The sequence below is a fragment of the Vanacampus margaritifer genome, chromosome 4, assembly GCF_051991255.1.
Source record: "Vanacampus margaritifer isolate UIUO_Vmar chromosome 4, RoL_Vmar_1.0, whole genome shotgun sequence".
NCBI lineage: Eukaryota > Metazoa > Chordata > Actinopteri > Syngnathiformes > Syngnathidae > Vanacampus > Vanacampus margaritifer.
This window is the reverse complement of record NC_135435.1, coordinates 13637653-13662862: the sequence shown is the minus strand read 5'-3', so window position 1 is coordinate 13662862 and position 25210 is coordinate 13637653. Positions and strand designations below refer to the sequence as shown.

Genomic DNA, 25210 nt, shown 5'->3' with positions numbered 1-25210 from the left:
TATTAAGTCGACCTGCGAAATCTAAGAAACACATAAGCTGGATCAGCAATTTTGCCTTTACAAATGTAACAAGATATGTATTGTTTGACAGTGTGAGGGATGTAATTATGTTGATTAAAATGCACATGGTTTGTGGTTGCAGTTTACAGCAGCTTACTGAGATGTCTTCCCAGTTGCATTGCCACAAACTGTTACAATTCCTATATCAAAACTTGACCCCAAAGTAGAGGAATAACTGAAAAGTGTAAATCCACTTTCCTCGTCAAGGTAAAACACAAGGTAAAAAAAAGGAAAGTTGTAAGCTTATTTAAAGGTACGTACTGATATTTATATCATTAATAGAAATATAGAGTATTTATTTAACCCTCGAGAACCCAAGAACCCTTTTCTTCTTTGGAAAATTATGAATTATACTGTACATTAAATGACTTCAATTTTAACCCTTTTTTTTTAACTAGCTCAGAGTTGCTAATTTATCAAAATATATATATAAAACATACTCCTAGGCATTCTGCAACATGATATGAAATAGATTAACAATTGATTGTTTGGATTGATTTCCAGCTCAACAAAACAGCATGTTGCCAACCATCTTGTCACCACCACTCTGGCTCATGTAAGTGCAATATTCATCCACTAGATGGCCCCATGCAGGGGTCAGAAGTGGCACTCTGGACTTTTGAAGTTAAATTTGTAAAAAAAAAAAAAAAAAGGTCTTTGTTATTTGAGTAGCAGAATTTATAGGGGCCAAATTTGACCCCGTGGGTTCTCCAGGGTTTTAATAATGCTTACAAATCCTCTTATGTGGGTTGCAACAATTTTGAATTTCTAAGTGGTATTTTCGTGAGTGTTGAACTTCTGTGACCAAGATGAGTCACCACCTCGCTTTGTGGACTGACTGTCATTTAAAACCAATGTTGTTAAATCTACGCAAATGACGCCGTGTAGTCTACCTTTCTTACTGAAAGACTGTTTCATGAAAGCAAAGATCGGAACTTGAAATTGAGGAGATTGCTGTCATGAGCATTTAGTGTACCACTGTAGCTTTCTCTTTGATACAAAATGCTTCCAGATGAATGTCTTAGCATCATTTGAGTGGCTGTGTTTCTCTCTCAGTCCTGCTCCTCTTCCCTGAACGTCTTCTTCCAACTATGTCATACCGTGTGCTGCTCCAGTCAGCTGGCATGCAGCTTGTTTGACACAAAACACCCGCCCTCATCCAGGCCCCACTCGCACATGCTTTTCAAAACAGACCAACATAAGCATGCTGTTATTATGCCGTAGTTAATTTAGGTGGTGCGTTTAACAACCATAAAACACTAGGGGGTTTCAAGCTGCGGGGTGCAGTAATAATCAGACTTGTGAGGTTCAAACATAAAGAGTAACTATATTTACTTGAAAAGAGCCGAGTGTGGCTTCACTTAGCGAAATGGGGCACTTAATGAGGCTGATTTGAAACTGGCTAGCATTGGTGGACCGTGTGAAAATGAGGCACACGACTGTTTTACACAGTGTTTCTGGAGCTGTATGACTGGACTGAGGTTATAAGCCACACCCACAAATATTTTGTGACAAATGGCAGTGGTTGTTTGTGTTAACTGTCATTCGTCATGAAATGTTTATGAAAATTATGGTAGGATAAAAATATTTTGATTTCCAAAAAAGAGGACCGACCTCGAGATACGTAAATTATATTCAAAGTTTATTTGAAGATGCCGTGTCCATAATAATTATTTTAACGTATGCCTCCTCTGTATGTGTAGAAAATAAAACAACAAAACTTGACTCCATGTTGTCTTACTTGACCAATGAAATTAATAAATAATGACAATGTTCTAAGCCCAGCCTTTTTGGCTCCCTCTGTCATACCGCAAACCAGAAATGTCCTCAGAAATTGCCAGAATGCCCAAGGTTAGATGTATCATTGACACTGACAAGCAATCAACAATTTTACTGGATTCTTATTAAGTTTGGCAATACCATGACATCATTGATTTAGACGATCTAACAGGAAAAGTCCATATTTGTTTGGAATTGCTAAATGCTGTAGCTAGAGGACACGCTGAGGCAGTCAAACGTAGCCTCTATGCCAGGAGGCATCTCGTCTTGGTGCCAGTTCCAATAAAGTCAGGGAGGGCATCTGTTTATACCAAAAATTGGGATTGAGCCTTAAAACAATTGTGACAGAAATAAGTAGGTAGAAGGAGTGTCCTGAGCAGAACCGTTTGGAAGGCTTTACCAAAAACTAGACCCCGAACCGAAAAAATTGGGATAAAGACGATTCTGAGAAGTCACTCACATGAGATTCTTAATGAATGTACAAGGCCCTGGAAAACGGCGTGATCGCTGCTGACCTCATTCCAATTATGTCATAAACTTTTAGCTACTTTATTTCAAAACAAGAAAATAAATACAAAGATTGTTGGCTGAGGAAAATGTTTGTGACCTCTTAGGCTAAATTAGGTGTTAAACCAATGGGCTATTTCAGTACAGTTGATAGTAGCCTAACTCTTTACAATGTATCATGAATAACAAACAGACAATGATCTGGTGACCAATCTTTGGACAAAGTGTATCTTGCAGCTCCACCCGACATAAGCGTATGATACCGTATTACTGCAAACATTACCTGAAAACAATGGTACTAAAAAGTGAGCTGTATACGTCATATTATGAAAGGCTTTCAGATGATGTCACATAAAATCAAGCGACTGGATGACAGGAGACCAACTGTGTGAGCAAACAGTCCAGGAGTTTAAGAACAACATTTGTCAATGAACAATTCCAAGTTATTTAGGAATTTCAACATCTACGGTCCATAATGTCATCAAAAGATTTAGGGGGGTGTATGGGGACAGGGGGCCAATAATTTACACATCAGTGAATGCGCTATTAATGCTGAAAGTTACATACATGTTTTGGAGAAACATATGCTGCCAGCCAAGCAACGTGTTTTTCATGGACGTCCCTGTTTATTTCAGCAAGACACTATGTAGACATTGCCAAGCAACATTCTGCACGTGTTGCAACAGCGTGGCTGCGTAGTAAAAGAGTATGAGTACTCGACTAGCCTGCCAGCAGTCCAGACCTGTCTCCCATTAAAACGTGTGGCGCATTATGAAGCACAAAATACGATAATGGAGACCTTGGGCTGTTGAGCAACTGAAGTTGTACATCAAGCAAGAATGGTAAAGAATTGCACCTGAAAAGCTTCAACAATTAACTCATTCACTGCCATTGACGGTTATAGACGTCAAAAAGTCATTTGAACTATTTCTATCAGTTTAAATTTTTTTCCACTTTTGTTAACAAACAAAAAAATTGTATTGTACATTTAGAACATATATAAAATGTGTGATTAATCGTGAGTTAACTATTGAAGTCATGCAGTTAATTACCATCAACATTTTAATCTCCTGACACGATCTAAAGAAAATAAAAAGATTATTAAAAATTAGGGGCATCAGGCGATTACAATTTTAATGGTAATTAATTGCATGACTTCACTAGTTAACTCACGATTAATCACACATTTTATATCTATTCTAAATGTACAATAAAAAATATAGGTTTTCATGCTCTTGTTCACAAAAGTGGAAAAAAAAACCCTAATAGAAATAGTTCAAATGAATTTTATATAGCCGTCATTGGCAGTGAATGAGTTAATGTCTTCAATTCCCCAATGCATATTGAGATTTGTTAAAAAAAAGGAAAAGTGATGTTACACATTTTTTTTAGAAAGTGTTGAAGGCATTAAATTAAAAATGAGTGCATATACTGTATGCCCCAAAAAAACAAAGTTAATCAGTTTGAACATGAAGTAGGCTTCATTGTGATTGATGACATCGCATGAACGGTCTGACAACTCGACTGTTAATTTAGGTGTAAAGGCATATTGTACAGAGCTGAACCAATTTATACTGCATTGGCGGAAATCAGACTGAACCCTGTGAGAAGGAGTCACAAACACACAGATATATCTTTCGCTATTTGATCAGGAAATGATGGAGGGTAAAAGAACTTGTGAATAGAACAGAGTCCACAAAACGTTCTTCTGCAAAGGGACTCAATGTGATGCTTCATCTTCTCAAAGCTGCTAGCAATAGTGAAGCCCTAACCATAACATTTGCTTCAACATTCATTGGGACCTCAGGGGAATGTTTGTGCAACGTGTTATGAAAAGTCCTGATAAGAACCAGTGTCGTGCTGTTTTGTTTTCATAATCCTTCCATCTATCCTTTTTTTTTTTTTATAAAGCTCAGAGTTGCGTGGAGCTGAAACCTATACCAGCTGACATCAGTAAAAGGCAGATGACACCCTGGACTAGTTGCCAAACGATCACAGGGCACTGTTAGAGACAGAAAATCATTTACACATCACCGAGTGATAAGCAAAACCACACTGCCAACACGGATCCACATCATCGTCAGTGACTCAAGTCCTTCATTTGAAATATCAAAGGAGTTCCCGGATTCAGTAAATGGCAAAAGCACATGTCCATGCATTACTGTATCATCCTAACGTGCCTGTATACGTACAGAGCCACATTCATCTAATTAGTCTCTCTCGCTTTTTAAGAATTGATTACTTTTTTGTACTTTTTAGTAGCCTAGCATAGAGAAGAGAAAAGAAGAATATTTGCATTCCTTCACAGAGTTCACATTAGTTACAAACTCATCAACAGTATTTATTTTTGTGTCAGGTATTATTGGTCTTATGCGTTTTCTTTAAAGTGAAGTCAACATTAAACATTTCTTGACAATTAAATGTTATATGTAACCTCACTAGTCTAAATATGACATTCTGATTAATATTACATTTGTGGAATATGCGTTATCTCGGAGGGCGGCCATTTTGCCACTTGCTAAAGATGACATCAATGTTGCTCAGGGCTCAGGCAACTACCAATCACAGTTCACCTGTTTTCTGAAGCTGCGCTGTGATTGGTTGTTACCTGAAACCTGAGCAACATTGATGTCATCTTCAGTCGACAGGAAGTGACAAAATGGCCGCCTCCTGAGATGGACAAAAATGGGTGGATTTTGCTACTTAACTTATATTTCGCTAACGCAATAGTACACAGAATAATATATTTAGACTAGTGAGGCTGCGTAGAACATATTATTGTAAAAAAAAAAACATTTTGGGATTTACTTCCCTTTTAATCACAGCAACTATACTTTTGCGTCTCCACTTCCATCTCTGCTGTATTATTGGAGTCTTGGATCACCTGTGAAACCAGACCTGCTATAGTTAGAGAGGACACACACACAAAAAAACGTGATGGTGATCTTTCTTTTTTTTGTGTGTGGATCTAACACTCTTTGTAGTTTATAAGTCAATGTGTGCTGCTGTTGTCTGCCTGAACAATGCAAATAAATGGATGAACCAAAGGGAGGCATCTGTTTCTGTTTACCTATCACATCTGTTCCTGAGAATTAGTTATATATAACATTTGCCCGACTGCCATTTTGCTTTGGAGCACACATAGAAACAAGGGTTTACATTATGGAGTAGAATATTACAACAACTCAGCCCAAAGAGCACAAACCTTCACAATAGGAATGAAAAAAAAATGCAGTTCAGATTCATTATACCTCCATTTTTTCTTTTTCATCCATCCTTATTGCAGTTTTTTTGCCATTTCATCAATTTTTTACTGTTTATCAAAAATGTATAGTCAAGGGTTTACAATAAGGGTTTACATAAAATTCATACAATTGCAATATATGCATTTGTGCCTTTGTGGACTTGGAGAAAGTGTTTGATTGTGTTATTTTGGCAGTCCTGGGCTGTGTGCTCCAGGAGTATTGGGTGCCGACGTGGGCTATTTGGTCCTTGTGCGGCCGGTGTCAGAGTTGGGTCCGCGTTGCCATCAGTAAAATGTATTCCTTTCCAGTGAGGGTGGACTCTGCCAAGGCTGTCACGTGTTCAAACCTAACGCAATTTCTAGGTGCAGCTGAGGTGCTGAGGACGTCCGGTTTGGTGCCCTCAGTTTTCTGTCTCTGCTTTTTGTAGATGATGTGGTTCTGATGGCTTCAAAGAGCCGAATTCTTCAATTTTAATTGGAGGAGTTCACAACCTTGGGTTCCGCTTGAAGAACTGGACGGATTGGCTGGCGGGAGGGAAGTCTGGGCTTCGCTGCTTAATCTGCCACCCCTGCGACCCGATCCCGGATAAGTAGAAGAAAATGGATGTATGCATGTTTTTAAAATGAAATAAACATGATAACTCACACCTTAATTTGAGGTCCCCTTTCTCAGCTGGTTTCACTTTTTTTGCTTGTGCATTTGAATACATTTTTGCTACAGATTGCAGTAAATGTTTAATCAGTGACAGTGGCAATGTTAACAAGAAAATAGAATCCACAACAAACCGAATATAATCCATAATCACCAACACTGGAGCTATTCTTCATGCATGCTGGTGTTGCCTGTCAATACGAATTTTTATTTTAAGACTATATTTACAACTTATAAATGTTTGTCATATTTGTGGGTTTACAAACCACAATGTTCCTGGTTTTAATCTGGCTGTGGCCTTCATTGAATGTCATTCTTCTTTTCTCTGTTTCCTAGTCAGACAATCATAACAACTGATGGCAGGTATTCTGATAATGGTTAGTATTTTTGTACTTACAAAATTTTGCATCTATTCCTTTCCTGCCACTATGCCACATTTTCCAGTAATATTTTATTCCAACTCATAACACCCATACAGTTCAGCCCTAAATCATGGGGTTATGCATTTCAACTTTATCACCCCAGGAAGCACAATATTATGGTCTTGTCAGACTTGCCGACATTCTTTTTCTATTATTCACAAAGGACATTGTTCCGCGATTTGAATGACGGCAACTGAAACGATGGGAACACAAAAAGAAACAGGCCTGGCCAAATGAGTGGCAGATCACAAAAGTTAACCCATTAAAGGGAAGGGAGGCCTGTTTCACAATGTGCTTTAACTCAACCCATATCTTGATATGCGTGAGAATTTTGCATACATCAGACACTTGTAAATCACAATTGAACAGTAGTTCCGCAGAGAATGAGCCCCAAACATGCCTGCTTCCAATTAAAGCAACGTCAGGCTCTGAGACCACCCCTTGTTGCGGATTTACTGGCGTCAAAACCCCTTTTAGGGCCACAGAAACACCTGCAGAGCCCCTGTTAGATTGAAAAACACACCTCACATCCCAGCTGAGGACAGATGTGGCCTGTAGAGTTTTGTTTGTACTGTTAATGTTATTTAGGGCAGTGGTCCCCAACCTTTTCTGTACCACGGACCGGTTTAATGTCTGACAATATTTTCACGGCCCAATCTAAAGGTTTAGCTGATAAAGACAAAATAAAATGACAAGAAAAAAACTGTGGTATTTTCTCTATAATAATAGTGAACGTAAATCTACTGTGTAATCATGTGCAACTTTATTAACGGTGTCCATAACGTCGCACCAACAACAGAGTTGTTAAGTGAGACGGATGTAACAGACAGAATCCGACCACTTTTCAAAATAAAACATCATTTTTGAAAGCAGCGGCCCGGTGGTTGGGGACCACTGATTTAGGGCACATGCAAACATGACTTTTGACCACGCAATTATAACAGTTGGATTTGTAAATTCTTAGTTCTGTTCAAAGAGTAGTTCAAAGATCTGTTGTGTTATCCTGATAAGTTATTTCAATTGCATGGCTGTACACCGACCACAGCCTCTTATTTGGATAAACTAATACTTTTCACTTAATGAATTATCTCCTGTTTTTTATTTAAATTCACATTTGTGTATTGCATGTATTTTATTGTCGAGAGACATTTTCAGTGGGGCAATGTCAAACAAATATAAATGATCAAAAACAAGGCATTTAATAAATAAAAAAAAGGCTGTAACATCTTTTGTGCAATTTCACTTAAGTATCTAGCATTGTAGCATGCAACATAAAACACTATCTTGGAATAAAACAAATATTCTTTATACTAGTATGAGTTTCGGAAGTGTTCAAACTCAAATGAAGACACCTCGAGAGGAAACCGTGGAAACGGTCAAATGTTCTCATCAATTACAGTAAAAGTAATAGTAATAGTAAGTAATTAGATGGTTGACTTGCTGGATAATAATGTTCAAGAAGGATTTATCTAGATCAGGAAATAGTAGAATGTTTTCAAATTTGCACTTTTGTTGTTGTTGATGAGACACGTTAATTTGAAAACTTTTGGTGTTATATACACTCTAAAAAGAGAATTGTTAAACCAATTTATGATTAAACAGATAATTGTTGACCAACTTAATAAAATTGCTTCAAGTGGTAACAATTTAATGAAGTTAATCCAAAGTGATATATTAAATTAATTAAGTCAATCCATTGTGAATATATTAAATTTAATTAATTATGAGTTCATTAATCTTAACATATTCACTTTGGACGCCGCAAGCCGGCTAACATGAGCGTGATTACCGTTGTGTCGGTCAAAGTGCCTGCCGTGAAACAGCCTCGTACAACATACTCCCTCACAAAAAGACAAAACTTTTGTTGCAGTGCGGGTACGACAGCAGGGGCGGTATCATCAATGCGATATCGTGCGAGACAGGGAGAATTGAGACTAAATGATCAACGGGCCTTTCCAGACATGCGGCTCAATTACAGCCAGCTCCCCATATGTCATTCACATGGACGTGTTTGGTTTCACCGAAACAAAAACATCCTCACAAAGTAATTCAGTGAAGCCTTCAAGCCATCTGAAATTACCCTCATGCTTGTCTGAAACACCAGCTTTTACATGCAACACAGGATTAAGGTAAAGAATGTATTGTGCACAAGCTTCCCCCCCCCTTTGTATGTTCCGCACCCACTCATCCAACTTGCATAAAGTGTGATCACGCACATGGAGACGGAGCAAGCTGCTGGCTGCTGGCTCTTCAAGGAAGCCTGTAATAAAAGTAAATGTGTACAAATGTGAGTGTGACTTGATATACCCTTTCGTTTATATTGTTGGTTGGCGCTATAAAATCGACTTAGACTTGATGTGGGAAACATGTCAGATGGAGCCATTGTAAGCATATTGCTCAAGTGATGTATTTTGTATAAAACTATTTGTTTATTGAGTTATTAACATTGGTGAAAGAATGAGACAATATAAGATGACTGGAATCCATGTTCATTTGCATATATTTATCTGAAATGTGCTCTGGATGTGATGGCGTCATGGTTTACACATTTTGTCAACATAGCGTGGATGTCGGGGACAGGAAGAGACAGCAAGTCCATGGCTTGCCGTTTTGGACCATTCTGTCCCTCAAAAAGCAAGAACTTGATTCACATTGCCAGCATTAAGTGAAACCCATTTATGATGGAGTTTGGACTCCACCTTTGCCAGAGTTCTGTTCACTGGTTTTAGGGCCAGATTTTCTCAGTGCAGCCAAGACATAGACGGCATCCAGTGTAGTAGTCTTAGGATCTTATCTATGCTGTTAGAAGATGATGTGGTTCAGAGTAGAGCCACTCCTGCTCTACTACAGAGGCAACACTTGAGATGTCTCAAGTTGCCAGGTGTTACTTGAACCCAGATAAATGGTTAATAATGGATGAAAAGGCAAGTCAATAATTAATCAAAACAACTAGTGTTCAGAAGATTCCAGACCTACGCCAAGTCCGAACACTTGTTTCCGACAGGTGGCTTTGTTTTTGGTGGTTGTATTTTGGTGGTTTGCTCTTTTGTGATCTGTGTTTTCACAATCACTAATACAACAAGCGAGTGCATTTGCTATCCAGGTCATAAAAAAGTGATTTCTCATTCTGATTTCTTTCTTGACCAGGTCTGTATCAATGCATACATTTTCGATTGTGTAGTTCTTGATAATATAAAACAAGCATTACGAGAGTAAGGTACTGTAATCATACTGAATAAGTTAAAGGGCACTACTAGTGGATTTCTCTTGCCAAATGATGGTGTTAGCTAATGGAACATTTGTGAAATTATTACTTTATAAATGATGGCGTTTGCCTAATTCAGTAATGTTAGAGTACTATACTAGCTAACAAACATGTCATGATCTTTTTTCAGTGAAAGGTTGCAGCTGGAGTATCACTGCTGCATGAAGATGGCATTTATTCTGCTACACAGTTGGACAAATATACAATTAAGTGATACTGTTGTTGTTATACTTTAAAACATGGCTGTTCTATAATAGTCATTGTCTTATTAAATTATCCAATAAGATTATATGTCTGAAAATTTCAAATTTTATCTAATTATGATGTAAATGACTACGTTCTAATGACAGGATAGTAACGCGATATATATTCCGTCATCATTAAATGAGATCATTGTAAAAAATAATCATCCCCTGACATCAATCACAACAGATCCACCGCAGTCTACCTCCAACTCTCACGCTATCACACTGATGTCATTTAAAAGCTCTTCTAAGGGGATTATTATTTGTTCGTCACTAGCAATAAAAGACTTTCATCACTTTATGCGCCGTTAGAGAACAAACAGGTATGCAAACACTGGAAATAAGCAGATAAAGATACTTATTAAAGGGACTTAACACATGAATAACAAACTTTGGACTTCTTTCGACAAGTGATGAGCCCCCTCCCTTGACATGAAAAACAAGTGCAGTTTATTTCATTTTCCCCGTGTAACCACCTGCATCTTGCAAGCTAGTGCCAGTTAAGACATAAAGCAAATGAAAGCCAGACTTACGCTTTGGGGTCTCGTAAGTTGCAGGGAAGACAGACATGTAATGGGAAAGTAGCACACATACACACACACACACACCAACACTGTACACAACAGTCATTAGGCAACCCATCTGTTCAATGCTTGCATGCTAAGATGTAATTTTTAAAACCTGGTGCATGTGTCTGTGTTTGTCTATTTACTTGCATGTGATAATATGTTCTAGTTGTCAAGTGACCGCACAAATAAAAGGCGGTCTGATCGTATCCACTCCAATCCAAATCTGCAATCCCCAGAAAATAAACAAAACCCAAGGCTCTCTTTTGACCACACATACTCTGACTTTGACACAGACACTGCACCATGCCCGCCCCCCATTTTGTAGGTAAACAACTCCAGATTGATGAGGCTGAGTGGAATTCCCGCCGTTGTGGGAAAAGTGCCCAGAGACATTTGTAAGTCCTCTCCTCCGTCGCCTCTTAACTCTTTACAGATTGTAAACCTCCGGATTTGTATATTAGATTACTCTTTTAAAGTTTTTGGGACCTTTCTGCAGGTCATGACAACCCCCAAAACTAACCACACACACACACAAAAACACAATGTGATCATCCGTCCCTTTCTGTGAAGGCAGACAAAATACACACTAGCCTGTTGTGTGAGTGTAAATATGTGGTCAGAAGGTCTTCATGTAGACAACAAATAGAACCGATATTCTTGAACATACATGAGTCCATTCCTTTTGTCTTTAAGGCCTAGATACACCAATCCGATGTCGGCCAAATGTGACAGACGCCTCCCCCATGTAGCGTACACACCGTACCGACCCCAACTATTACGTACCTTCAGCGCAAACGTGAGAAGTAATTCCCCTCCATACAATCTGCGGTGGTAGTCATTATTCCTAAAGGCAACCGGAAACCTCTTTACAGGGGCGGGATATAAAAACGTAAACAAAACTTTTTCTCTCACGATGTGTCTTACCACGTGGATGAAACCCTCTGGCTTTTTGCATAGTATCGTATGTAAAAGTAAGTCCCATATGCTATATCCAGTCGCGTCCCCATGTCATGCCATAGTTTGGCTTTCATATCTTTGTCGGCAAACCTTTTAACAGTAATATCATACAATGTTCTCTTGAACCAAAGAGACAAAGTCAACTTCCCGATCTTCTGTCCGGACAGACATTGTACGTTCAAATGCGGAGGGTACAGCAGGGTGACGATGCGCAAAATGAACGAGAAAATAAAATGATCCAGGCTTTGCATCGGTACTGTTTATCCACGTTTGTCACTTCTTGCCCCGTGCGCTGATTCACTAGCTAGCAGCCAATCACAGTGATCAAATGCCCCAACGCCGATTCAACATTTTGAATTTGCTGAAAACGCCCTCCCAACGTATTCCAACTCAATCCGACTATGCAACAGTAATTTATACACTGATCAGACTCGCATGCCGTCAACCCAACTCTGTCCGACTCCAATGTCGGATTAGTGTATTGGTGCCTTTACACCCAACACTAATAAAAAGGCCCTAAATACCTGCCTGAATTAAATCTATCCATTCATTTTCTATACCGCATATCGTCAGTGGGGCTACAGGTGAGCTGCAATTTTGTATCTCCCTTTTTTTTTTTTACAAAATAGATGCTTCTACATGTACAGAGCTTATGTCACTACTAAGGTCCACCGTACACCAAGCCACGTGGCCGAAACCAACTGAAATGTCGTGCACTGTGCTGGGTTTGGCAATTAGTTTTCTCGAGTGACCAACCTTCGGCCACTGGTTTTGCTGCAATTCACAATTTGAATCACCGGCGATTGCATTGTAATGTCCCGAATGCAGCAATATGTTTTGGGGTTCTAAGCATAAGTGAGACCTAGACGGCCATAATACATACCTATAGGCTACTGTAAAATGCACTATTTTTTATGTGTCTTTTATATCCTTTTTATCTGGACCATTGAGTCTGTAATAACGTTTTTTTATTCTGAATTATTATTTATTTATTTATTAGATTATCTTTGGCTTCCTTCTGCCCCTTCTCTAACCAAACACTTTGTATGAGCTTTTTTGTTTACTTTTATTGTGCTTGTTTGAGAAAAATAAAGATCAAATCAAATTATTATTATTATTATTATTATTATTATTTTGTTTTACAATAATACTCAAGTAACTCATCTATATAATTTAATACCTGTGGCTAGAAAGCAAAGCGTGGAGAGTCTTTGACAATGAAATGCGCTGCTGCGGTCAGTGAATGGGGGTGATTGCCAATAAGCTCTCAAAATATCCACGCTCTCCTCTATTATTACAGTTTTTTCTATTTGTGGCAATTTGCTTCTTCCTTGACAATAGTGCCATGTTTTTGTGGTTCAATAAAAAATAATAGAGGTCACTATACTGTATGTGAAGAACCAAAAACTGACATTGATCAGTCGTCCTCACAACCCCTACCGACAAATGGTTCCAACCGGGATATGGAACAAGCACCCTTACATCCATCTTCTATCTGAAGGATACGCCGAATCAAATTTTTAGATAATTCCTTGGCACCTAGATAAAGGATAGGTTGAAAACAAATCTGAGACTAGGCAAATGCCGAACCACAAATGTTCAAGTATTTGAGCAAAGAGAGAGTGAGCTGTTTTAACTGATGCAACAATGTCAGAACGATAGACGCTGGTGGATATGGTCGCATGTATGCGTCACACACAAACAGACACTTGCTTTCTCCAAACACACACAAGGCTTCAACAAAAAAGTCCTTTTTCACACTGTGATCAAGATGTTTTCTTCCCATCTAAAGCCCTCTTTCTTTGCCAGAATTGTAATTTGGTGCCATTTAATATGCCACTTGTAAACATATAGTATATCAAAGTGATCACTTAGTGTGAACCTCGGCCTTTCGCAATGGAAAGTTACTATTTGTGACTTGCTGGAAAAAGCTCACATGTCTCGTTGTTAGGAGCCTCAGTTCAAAACGGATCAATCACGAGTCGAGACGTAAACAAAGTAGATCCTAATGGATGAATGTGATATCTTTAAAATGACCGCTGGGATAAGAGGCGAGCTTTGCAGACGGCTACTGCCGCCTACCTGCTATAGACAATACAGTTTTGACTTTGCCTGCATCACTGCTTTTGCTTCAGTTCACCTTTAGGATATTTTTTTTTCCTTTGGTCCCTTTCTATTGCGAAAGTACGCGTGAAAGATTATGACTTAACAGTCTGCATCATCCGTTGTGTTGCGTTACCAGGATACTGTTTATAATTGGTGTGATTTTGAAAAGCACCGCTGAAGATACAGAACGTCATCAAACTGAATTTAATATGGAGCCAAACAAACATACATATTTATGAGTAATAAACACAGGATTAAATTATTGTAGTAAAACAACCCACAATGCTACTAAAGCAGCTTATACATGAATTTTGGTCCGATAGGATTTTTATTTTGTTCTTTCTTCTTTTCAGTCTTTCTATATTTAAAATAAAATAAGATAATCCTTTTATTCTTAATTCAGAGATTTGTTTCTATTTACATTATACAGTACATGCGTTAAAATGTGCAAAGAACTGAGAACTACAGAATGTAGTACTGAATTGTGCAGCTAATGCGTTAAACCAGGGGTGTCAAATTAGCAACCCAGGGGCCATTTGTGGCCCACAGGATGGTATTTTGCGGCCCCCCACTTGCCACCAAAATTTTATGTTAGTGCGGCTCACATCTTTTTTTGCTGTATTGTTGCCCAGGTAATTTTGTGTTGTTGTTGTTGTTTTTAATTGTTTATGGGCTACCATAGCTCTGGCTCATGACAGCTTTGGGTGAAATGCAATTCTGAAGTGACACCAAGTGGAAGCAAAAGATATCCTGTCACCCAGTCCCAAACATGTCTTTTTCAAAAACCTGCCATGAAGAGAGTTGTTGGTGACCAGAACAGACAATTTTAAGAAAAACTGGAGATGTAATATATTTTTTTGTTGAACAAAGAGAATAGAGAGAGGACCGGGTCATTTCAGGTTTCCTATTTTTTGGGCCATGGTTAAGACCATGTGATGTACTTTGCGAGACAACATGAGTTGCCCCTCCCTCACTATATTAGAACTTGAGCACCTTCATTCTCACGTGGTTACCCGTGCGGATCGTTAACTGGCTATGCCAACACCCGAATAGTCCACTGTTGTGGCCACTTTAGAACGCAATGTGCATGTCACACTGAGAAAAGCAGAATAACAAGTATGGGTAAAAAATACTTCTTTGATTATGAAACTAACTACTAATTGGGAATAAATTGTATATTTGGCCTATTGTGTCTAGATGATGAATAAGTACTAGCTTTGTGATGGGGAGATGACACTGTGGCAATAAAACAGAGCAAATGTGATAAATGAGGAGGAGATCGTAGCTTAAAGGTATGTAGAATATTTGAAGGGTGCCATCATGCTTGTTTTTACAAGTTGCATTAAAGTAGGGCACTGGGTGGGGCAATGTTTTGATCCTACTACTGACAATCACGTTTAAAATGTAAGAGAATAAGAAAAGGGCAGCTGTTAGATTGCCATCCCATTATCTCATCAGCTGGGACTTTCTATTGCTCTGTGCTGCCATGACTCGACGTGTTTGCAGTTCTGAAGCAACAATGAATTCTCAAAAGTGTTTCCTATTCTGCGTGATATCATTATGTCTAATTCTTCTGGTATTTTAGTCGTCAGCAACCACAGACATGCCTGACTTCATATCTGCATTTTTTTTTAAACGTCTGTGAGATGTGGAGTCAACACATGAGTGTTATCTTGTTGCTTACAGTATACCAATTGGGGTCATTTATTCTCAAGGCACCAGAACATTGTGTACACCTGAGCAAGTTTATCACAAGTAACATATGCTATAGCAAACATTTTGCCAAATAAGATAATAATACAGACAAGCCTTGTCTATGTTTTTTTTTTTACACGCAAGTCTCTATACTCCTACTGAAGTCACATCAGTGCTCAAGAAGGTGACGCATCAAGTATCATTCATCCTAAGTGGGAAATGCATTGTCTTTTGAAGTTGTTAGTGTGCTGACAGATCAATTTGCGATAGTAATAAGACTAATTTTCAGGTATGTGAAACATGTTGGCAAAACAAACAAACAAATATTTGTTGTTGTTAGTTATAACAACGACAAGTTGCTCGTTCTTTATGTTGATCCAATACTTTAATTAATGATTTGTTGACAGACATGAAGCACGCATTGCTCCAATGACTCATCTCACACATGCGAAATAAGGGCGTGAACATACTGGAGAAGTTCGCAGCGTGTATAGACATATTGTGGTTTCTATGTGAATGCAGTAGAAAGCCATGCAATGTCAATATACACACACTTCTTCCATACATGTAATATTATTGTGGACATTTTGAAAGCTTTTCAGCCTGTAAGTCAGATGAGGGATCAGTGGATGCACTCTTCCCTCTCGCGCCACTGTTTATAATTCATGACTGCATATTGTAAATATTATGGCCCAATTCACTTCATAGCATGATAGACTTCTACTTTTCACTCACACTCACACAGTTTTTTTTCTTCTCCAATAAACCCATGACATCAACTGTTTGCATGATTTTTCAGCACGGCAATCTCCACGCTAATGAAATATTGCTTTAGTTATAGAGAGGAGTCTAACCCTTAATGAGAGGCAGAGTTTAGAAAAATATGTTATTAGAGTTACAAAGGAGCAGAAAATGTCCAGTAAAGTTCAGGAACGTGTGTGGTATATTTCCATGGTGAGTTATGATGGACAATTCTGGAAAAAATTGTGAACCCATGCTATTTGCGCAGGATAGCAAATAACGAAAACCTATAACTAATGGGCACAGCTCCCCCCAAAATTTATATATACCAACTACTACACAACTATTTGTGATACTCATGCACAGGTTGTAAATAATTCTACCAGTAAACAATACTCTTGTGTGAAGTGTTTAGTTGTTGTTTTGTTTTTTTAATCACTAAACAATAACAAATAAACAACACACATTGGTTAATAAATAGTAATCAGGGGGAAAATGGTTTAGTAATATACTTTGATGGAAAATAATTTTTTTATCTGATTATTCCATACAATAATGGATCGAATTATCACTTCTAAAAATATTTCATATGAAGCCATATTCTAATTAATCATTATTTTGCCAATACACAGTATATTTTATTTATTTATTTATTACCTGAAATAGTCCTTTTTAGTTCACAGCTGACGACATGTTCCACATGCAATAAATTGACAGAACATAGAAGATGGCATTTTTGGGTCGCTGAAAGTGGCTCATTTAAGTTTCTCTTTAATTTCATGAATAAAAAAAACATGTCCTAATAAAGAGATAAATATGTTGATAGTCGTTTAATTATATTTTGCCATTCACGGTTTGTGTTCAATGGTGGTCGCCATTGTCGAGTGACGTCAGATTGAAGCCGGTGACCGGTCGGTGAAGTCGGTGTCTTTTTTTTTTTTTTTTCAAACTTCGCAACTCCGACCTCTCAGTTCAAGTGGCGTTCCAGTGCACTTTTCCTTACCGAAAGTCAGAAAAGTCCGACTTTCCACAAATACCGCATTATTCCTGCACTCCACAGTAAGCGTGAGTATGATGGAGAGGCGATCCAATTGCACCATCTAGTGACAGAAGTTGAGCGGTGGTGCCTCTTTGCCACCCTGACACACCATCTCCTCCCCATCGCCGCAAAACACAGCATAGGCCGGCCAACTATTCGTCTCTGAACAAGGACAACAAGGACCAGCACAATGTCTGACATGGAGGACGATTTCATGTGTGACGACGAAGAGGACTACGACCTGGTATTTCCATCTAAAATGACCCAACTTGTGCCTTTTATCTTTGGCAGAACCGGAAAGCAACGATAATGCGGGCTTGCTAGCGTTAGCCTCGTAGTTAGCTTGTTGGGCTAATATAGTCTACTAGCTGGCCACACACACAAACTCAGCACTATAGACCTGACTAACAAAAATAAACAACTTTGTAGGGTAGTTTAGTTAAACTTGCATGCGTTCTGCAGATCTTTTGACGAAAACTCTGCGTTGCAACTGGTTAGTTAGCACATTCGTTGGCTAACTTTAGCAGTCGTTCGTAGTAGCAGGAAGAGCTCATGTTATGCTTTGCTTCCCTGAACTTTTGTTACGCTTTGCTTGCAACTTCAACATTGGAGTTTGTAATGGTGCACATGTGCTAACATTCAGGAATACTCAGAAGACAGCAATTCAGAGCCAAATGTTGACCTGGAGAACCAGTACTACAACTCCAAAGCATTGAAGGAGGATGATCCCAAAGCAGCACTCAGCAGTTTCCAGAAGGTGGAGTGCTCCTCAGTTCAATGTTGTCTGCTATTGTTACAAACATCATTTTAGTTACGCTATTTACTCACTGTTTTCATCTTAAGGTATTGGATTTAGAAGGCGAGAAAGGCGAATGGGGATTCAAGGCACTCAAACAGATGATTAAAATCAACTTTAAACTGGTAAATAATCTGACATTGACCTGTAACATGTAGCAGATATTACCATGAATAATTGTTTTGCTGTGTTTTACTGCAGACTAATTTCCCGGAGATGATGAACAGATACAAACAGTTGCTGACGTACATAAGAAGTGCAGTCACCAGGAACTACTCAGAAAAGTCCATTAACTCCATTCTGGACTACATCTCAACCTCCAAACAGGTGCAGTTAATGACTATGAAAATAAATTCATCCGTCGGTTATTTTAGTTAGAATATGTTGTCATTCCTCAGATATAAGTAACAGCAGCACAAAAGCTCACATCTTAATTTAATCATATTAAGATGATAATATGATTATATTAAGATGTGAGCTTTTGTGCTCCTTTTTATTTTTATTTTTTTTTAGCTACAACTGGTATTATGGAGGCAGTGAACTCATCTCACTACACATCAAGCAGCAGTTTGGCAGATAGTAAACACACCTTCACGGGAAAAAGAGGCTTCAAGTTGAAGTTTGCTGTCACAATACACATAAAACAAAGAGAATTACAAGTTTTGTATGCATAAGTATGACACAGTTTTGCCTTCGGAAAGTCAGGCAAGACAGCATCAGTCAAAACAGCGTCAGTCCTCTATTTAGTACACAGAAAGTGGTTTGAATAGATTTCAAAATAAGTTATAACATGTAATATTACAATAGGGTTGGGACACAAAATGAAAACTTTTCATGTTTATGTGTCTTTCTGTGTTATATGCTAATAAGTGTGTTTCCTATGTTGCTAGATGGATTTATTACAAGAGTTCTACGAAACTACTCTGGAAGCTTTAAAAGATGCAAAAAATGACAGACTTTGGTTTAAAACCAACACAAAGGTACCTAAAGGTTATTCTGCACCTCAACATTATCACCGTCTACATTTGTAGTCAAATAAGTGAACTGTAATGTGTTGTTTTGTCACTATAGCTGGGGAAGTTGTACCTGGAGAGAGAAGAGTTTGGAAAGCTGCAGAAGATCCTGAGGCAATTACACCAGTCTTGCCAGGTAACCAGACTCTCATTACATGAGAGCTATTTATGTCATGGTTGCACGCCTTAGTAATTGACTATGAATTGCATCAGCTTTTCAACTATCTTCCAGAACAGATTGTTTTTTGACAATTGTGCATACGAATCTATAGATTTAATCCATGTCAACAACAACCTGGGGTAGTATAAAAATCTATACCGTATTTTCTCAGACTCCATCCATTCTCTGAACTGATTATCCTTCCTTAAATATTATCAAGCATACCATTAACACTGCATTTAAAATATAAGGACATATAAAACTATATTTAAATAATGATAGACATTTATTGCACATAAAAGTTAATAAACCTTGTTGCCATATTAAATGTTTGAAAAGAATGTTCTTAAAGATTACATGCAAATGTATTGTACTGAAAAATTAAATACAATTGAACTGTACTGAACAAATGTACTATACTGAAGATTAAAAACAAAAGCCATTTGTAACATGCAGTTTGAACGTTTGAGTAATTTATTCATTCAAAACTAAAAGGAGTCCCACAGTGTGAATTTTGAGAGTCACTGGGTTAGTTTATTACTGTAGTTGGTGGTGAGGGGAGTGCAATTACTAGTTGTGGCCCACACTGCTGTTGTAAAGTAATTCAGAAGGTTTTAAAAGGTAATAAAATGACTATATGACACTTGTTGCTGTCCTCTGAATGGACTAAGATTTTTCATTTTCAGTTTTTTGTGTGTGTTGAGTTTGGATTAGGGCTGCCGCTGGCAATGTTACTTGACTAGTCACGAATATGTTGATGACCAAATCCATCGACAGCTAATTTAATAGAGTATTATTATTTTTGCTGCTTTGTTTTTCTTTTAAAACTTCCTCGTCTCCCGCTGCTCCTGCTGGCATCTGCCGCCAGCCAGTGATGCACATGCGCAGTAGTGGTAATCCGGGTCATCTATGATGTAAACACAAGCACTGTGGCTAGTGTCATGGCTAACGGGTGTTCGCTATCCCAAAGATAGGTCGCACTTCGCCCAAAATATTTAACGTGATGTAAACTTACCTTTCATGGCAGCAAAGGGGGCCAACGTAAAGAAAAGCACGTTGTGGCTCATGCCTTTTTCCATTCCGGACACAGTGGTGTCTGGAAACGAGCATTGGCACACATAGGTTAAGGTGTAAGCTAATGACTGTTACGCAAGAACAGCTGCGTGCTGGTGCAATCTGCTGCAATTTACATATGATCCAAGTTAGTTGACTAATCGCGACTGCTATCACTTCTAGTCGACTAGCGAAGTAGTTGTTTGTGGAAGCCTTAGTGTCTTCTCTTCTTCTTTTCCTTGTCGTCACAGACAGATGATGGAGAGGATGACCTGAAGAAAGGCACGCAGTTGTTAGAGATCTACGCTCTGGAAATTCAGATGTACACAGCACAAAAAAACAACAAGAAATTGAAAGCCCTGTACGAGCAATCGCTCCACATTAAATCTGCCATTCCTCATCCTCTTATAATGGGTGTCATCCGAGGTAAGCGGTTTTGTATTCAGCAACTTCTGCATCTTCTTTCCGATGAATGATGTGTGCTTGTTTGTTCCTGAACAGAATGCGGCGGGAAAATGCATCTGAGAGAGGGGGAGTTTGAAAAAGCTCACACAGACTTCTTTGAGGCCTTTAAAAACTATGACGAGTCTGGAAGCCCGAGAAGGACGACGTGTCTGAAGTACCTAGTGCTCGCCAACATGCTAATGAAGTCGGGAATTAATCCTTTTGACTCGCAAGAGGTATGATGTTTCACTTACTGTACCGTTTAAAATTTGTGTTCCCCCAAATTCCTTTTTTGTCTTGAAAACAGAATTGTAGAACTCATTTTTAAAATGTTAATATTTCCCTTTCTTTACCCCTCAAAGGCCAAACCATACAAAAATGATCCAGAGATATTAGCAATGACAAATTTAGTAAGGTAAGAATGTTGTTTTCTTATTGGAGTCAGTCCTTGTTATTCACCTCTTAAATAAAAGTGCAGTACGTAATTCTTAATTTCTTGAAATGGTTCATGCATATGACAGTGAATCCCGAATATTCAAAGTTAGTGATTTGAAGATTTTTGAAAAAAAAAAAAAGGAATTTTTCCTCTTATCTATTAAAAAAGTAATCTGGTGATATCTTGTTGTCAAGGAATTACAGTGGTGCCTTGATTTAAAAATGTGTGTGGTTGAATTCCTTTCGTAACCACATTCGTAACTTTACATTAAAATGAATGGCAATGTCATTAATCCGTAACCTGGCAAGAGCAAGACTGCCAATGTGGAGTCTTCACACTATCAATCTGGGACTGATCCAATGTTATCTGCTCGGGAAAGGCGCGACATTCAGTACAATACTTTGAGCTGATTGGGCGATACAGCAACTACTAATTTGGGTCACTCATAAAGCAAAGCACCGAAAAAGCTCTACTGCACTTATATAATGTACGTGCTACTGTTGTATACACAAAAGGAGAGAAAATACACTTAAAAGTGCTTCTTTTTTTTCTGTTTTACCTCATAATTGTCAGCTGTCATTTAAACGCCAAGTGTAGATTTTTAACAACATTGATTGTTTGTCTCTTCAGCGCCTACCAGAACAACGACATCACTGAATTTGAGAAAATCTTGAAAACAAATCACAGTAACATAATGGACGACCCCTTTATCAGAGAGCACATAGAGGGTGAGTGCTGACTGTTCCTGTCGGGGGTGGTGGCTGTAAACATACACCAAGAATGTCTTGCAAATACAGTTACGCTCTTTTTTTATTTTTTTATTTTGCAGAGCTGCTACGCAATATTAGAACTCAAGTACTTATCAAACTCATCAAACCATACACAAGAATACACATCCCTTTCATATCTAAGGTAAGTCTATTGATATCACAGCTTTTAGGATTTTCATGTTTTATGTTTTACCCAGCCCTATCTATATACGTATTTTTAAAATATGTCAAAACAAATATTTTCCTACGTAATAATAGAAATAGCAGCATGGTGTCCTAGTGGTTAGTGTGGCTTCCTCACAGTTCTAAAGTTTGGTGTTAGAGTCTCTGTTCTGAGTTTGCATGTTCTCTCTGTGCTTGCGTGGGGTTTAGGGTTAGGGTAAGGGTTTGGGTTTGGGTTTCTCTGGTTTGTCCACCTCCCACATTCCAAAAGCATGCATTTAGGTTAAGTGAAGAGTCTAAATGGTCCATGTACGGTAATTGTAAACGTCTACGGTGTACATAGCCGGAGTTAGCAGGGTAGGTTCTGCCTCCCTCCTCTGTGATGAAGACTAGTGCTGTAGAAAATGTTTGACTAGATAAAAAAATTCTGAGGTGATATACTGTAGGATGATACCGTGCTGTTTATATCAGAATAAATGACTCACTTTTAAAATAATTAATTTGGTTCATCTGGAAGCTGCGTGAGTGTCTTATCCTTTGCCAGTCATATTAAAACTGGTTACATACATTTTATTTTATCTAATGTTTTAGCATAAGGCCATTGTTTTTTATTATATGGCACTTTAAATTTTTTTGCAGAAATGGAAAAAATGTATTTAATAAATAATGATTGGAAAAGACTCAATACTTGACCGCCCGGTGAAATGTCTTCTTTTACTCAACTTAAAGTTTGCATTTGAAGTTAAAATCTGTCTTTTCAAAATCAAACAGAAGGGAGGAACCATCCATTTGGTGACAACAGTCTCTTTGCTTTGTGTTTCAGGAGCTGAATATCGATGTTTGTGATGTGGAGAGTTTGCTGGTGCAGTGTATTTTGGATAAGTATGTGTCATCTTCCTTGTGTACTTGTTACAGAGAAAGAGAAGATAGTTTTCAATTTTGGTACCGATTTAACAGGAGACATACAATAGACCCAAGTGATTTACTGTCATAGGCTACATAAACGTTGTGACAGGCTCAATCTGACCTTGAGTTTAACACATGCACTACACTATGACAATAAATAAATGAGACTTGCTTTTATCTTTTTAGTTCCTCATTGTTGGCATCTTTCTACCCTTACAAGAATGTGATAGAATTAATTAGCAGCAAAATTGAGTCTCATTTTACCAGAAGTGTGGTGAAACCCCAAAAGAATGCAGATGTGAAAATACTCGTTTACACTTACCGGTACCGTTTATGTAAATTGATAGCCACAACGCTGTTCAAAACTGCTCTGACAGCTATTAAATTGTAGCAGATAAAATTTTAACAATTCAATAAAGGTAGCATACTAGCACGATTAGAATTAGTTTCGTTCCTTCATTGTCTCATTCAAAGCCACTTCATTTTACATTTACTTTTCACTGGAGATTCTCAACAGAATGAAATGAATCTCCACCTACAGTGGATATCAAAAGGCGTTACACCCCTTTTTGAGATGTGTATATATATATATTAAAAAAAAGCGACAAAGAGAAATCTTTTTTTTTCTTCCTTTTGGCTTATATGACAGCACTCCATCTTGATGTGGCAATATCTGCCTTACCGTGGTCTTATTTATATCGCAAAAACCTGACATTTAGACAAGTGTGTGTAGACTTTTCATATCTACTGTATGTCAAACAGAGTCATTATGCTGTGACCTTGCATATTACTTGATGAATGTATTTTTCCACCATGTATAGCTGTTATTTATTTAATTGCTTTCCTTTTTTTTCTTCTTTTTTTTCGTTTGCGTTGTTCTCAGCACCATCCAGGGGCGGATCGACCAAGTCAACCAGCTACTAGAACTCGACTACCAGAAAAGGGGAGGGGCTCGCTACACAGCTTTAGACAAATGGACTAATCAGCTGAACTCTCTCAACCAGGCCATTGTGAGCAAGCTCACATGATGCCACTGAAAAATCAAGAGACAAGGAAAATGGCATGTTTGAATACATCCATCAAGTATGCTACCGTGCTTCGGAGACGAGAGAGATATGCCACACGTTTTGAAAAACGCCACCGATTTTCAAGAAGAGCCCCGAGAATATGTTGTTTTGTCCTGACGAGGGGAAATCACTGACACTGTTGTTTTTCATGTACCAGATTGGCAGATCCTTCCATGTGCAGATATATTGGTTGTACAAATGTGTATGAGAAGTCATACACAGTATTTTAATGTATACTGTTGCCTGTTGGTAATAAACTCCTGTCAGCACTTAATAGTTTGAACTTGGAATGGAGTATTTTCATCGTGAAAAAGAGACACTTTGCAATGGAAAAACCTGTTGGAGCATTTATTCAATATATTTGGGGCAAGCATTTATTTGCAGCACACAACTTTTCATGATTATGTGCTCAAGTAAATAGTATTTTAAACAGTTGCTTACATGGTTTGCCATAAAGCTGGGTATTATTGGATATTAAATTGTTTTATAGTGAGAACAAAGGGTTTACTAGACCTTAACCTGGATATCAAGGCTATTGAAAAAAGGATGCACGATACTTCAATGATATTGGGCAACAAAAATGACCCAAGTGGCTGCTTTTCCAGTAGCTCCAAGTGTTTACTTTTTAAATGTAGTTTTAGTTTAGTAATAGTCATCTTCTGCTTTTCTTTCCTATAGATATGATGGAATTCCTTTATGGATGAATACAGATCTATCCACAGTGGAAGACCTACCTGATCATCTGAATTGTATTTGGGGTTAATCAGAGGCTCTTTAAAAGCTGATTTATGTTTAATATGAGTTAGAATGTGCTTGGGTTCAACTTGAACACATCCATAACAGCTATGTATAAGAGGGTGTGCATGCACACTATGCGGTCACTTTTACGTACCATCTTGAAAAGATTGTTTTTTGGGGCTTTTCCCCCCCTTCTTCCGGGTGTGTTGTACAGGTTACAGGGCACATTAATGGTGGAAAACGTTTGAAAATTATTTAGATTTGTTTAATTTTTATATCACAAAACCCTGGGATCTGAACAGGAGGTGTGTAAACTTCTTTTTTTGACAGGATATATATCTTGACAATTTAGTAACACATCCTTTGTTAATGTAACAACATAAA

The 25210-nt window shown here is 38.1% G+C and overlaps 1 protein-coding gene across 1 annotated transcript; it reads left to right on the top strand.

Annotated features, from left to right (window-relative positions):
* Nucleotides 1-17312: 17312 nt before the first annotated feature.
* On the top strand, nt 17313-24362 carry cops2 (COP9 signalosome subunit 2). The gene is made up of 13 exons (XM_077564636.1): nt 17313-17525; nt 17925-18038; nt 18125-18202; nt 18279-18404; nt 18968-19057; nt 19149-19226; nt 20555-20729; nt 20805-20983; nt 21110-21162; nt 21814-21911; nt 22013-22095; nt 22939-22997; nt 23905-24362. Exons 1-13 carry the CDS (start codon nt 17472-17474, stop codon nt 24047-24049), a joined length of 1332 nt encoding a protein of 443 aa, XP_077420762.1. The 5' UTR covers nt 17313-17471; the 3' UTR covers nt 24050-24362.
* Nucleotides 24363-25210: the final 848 nt, after the last annotated feature.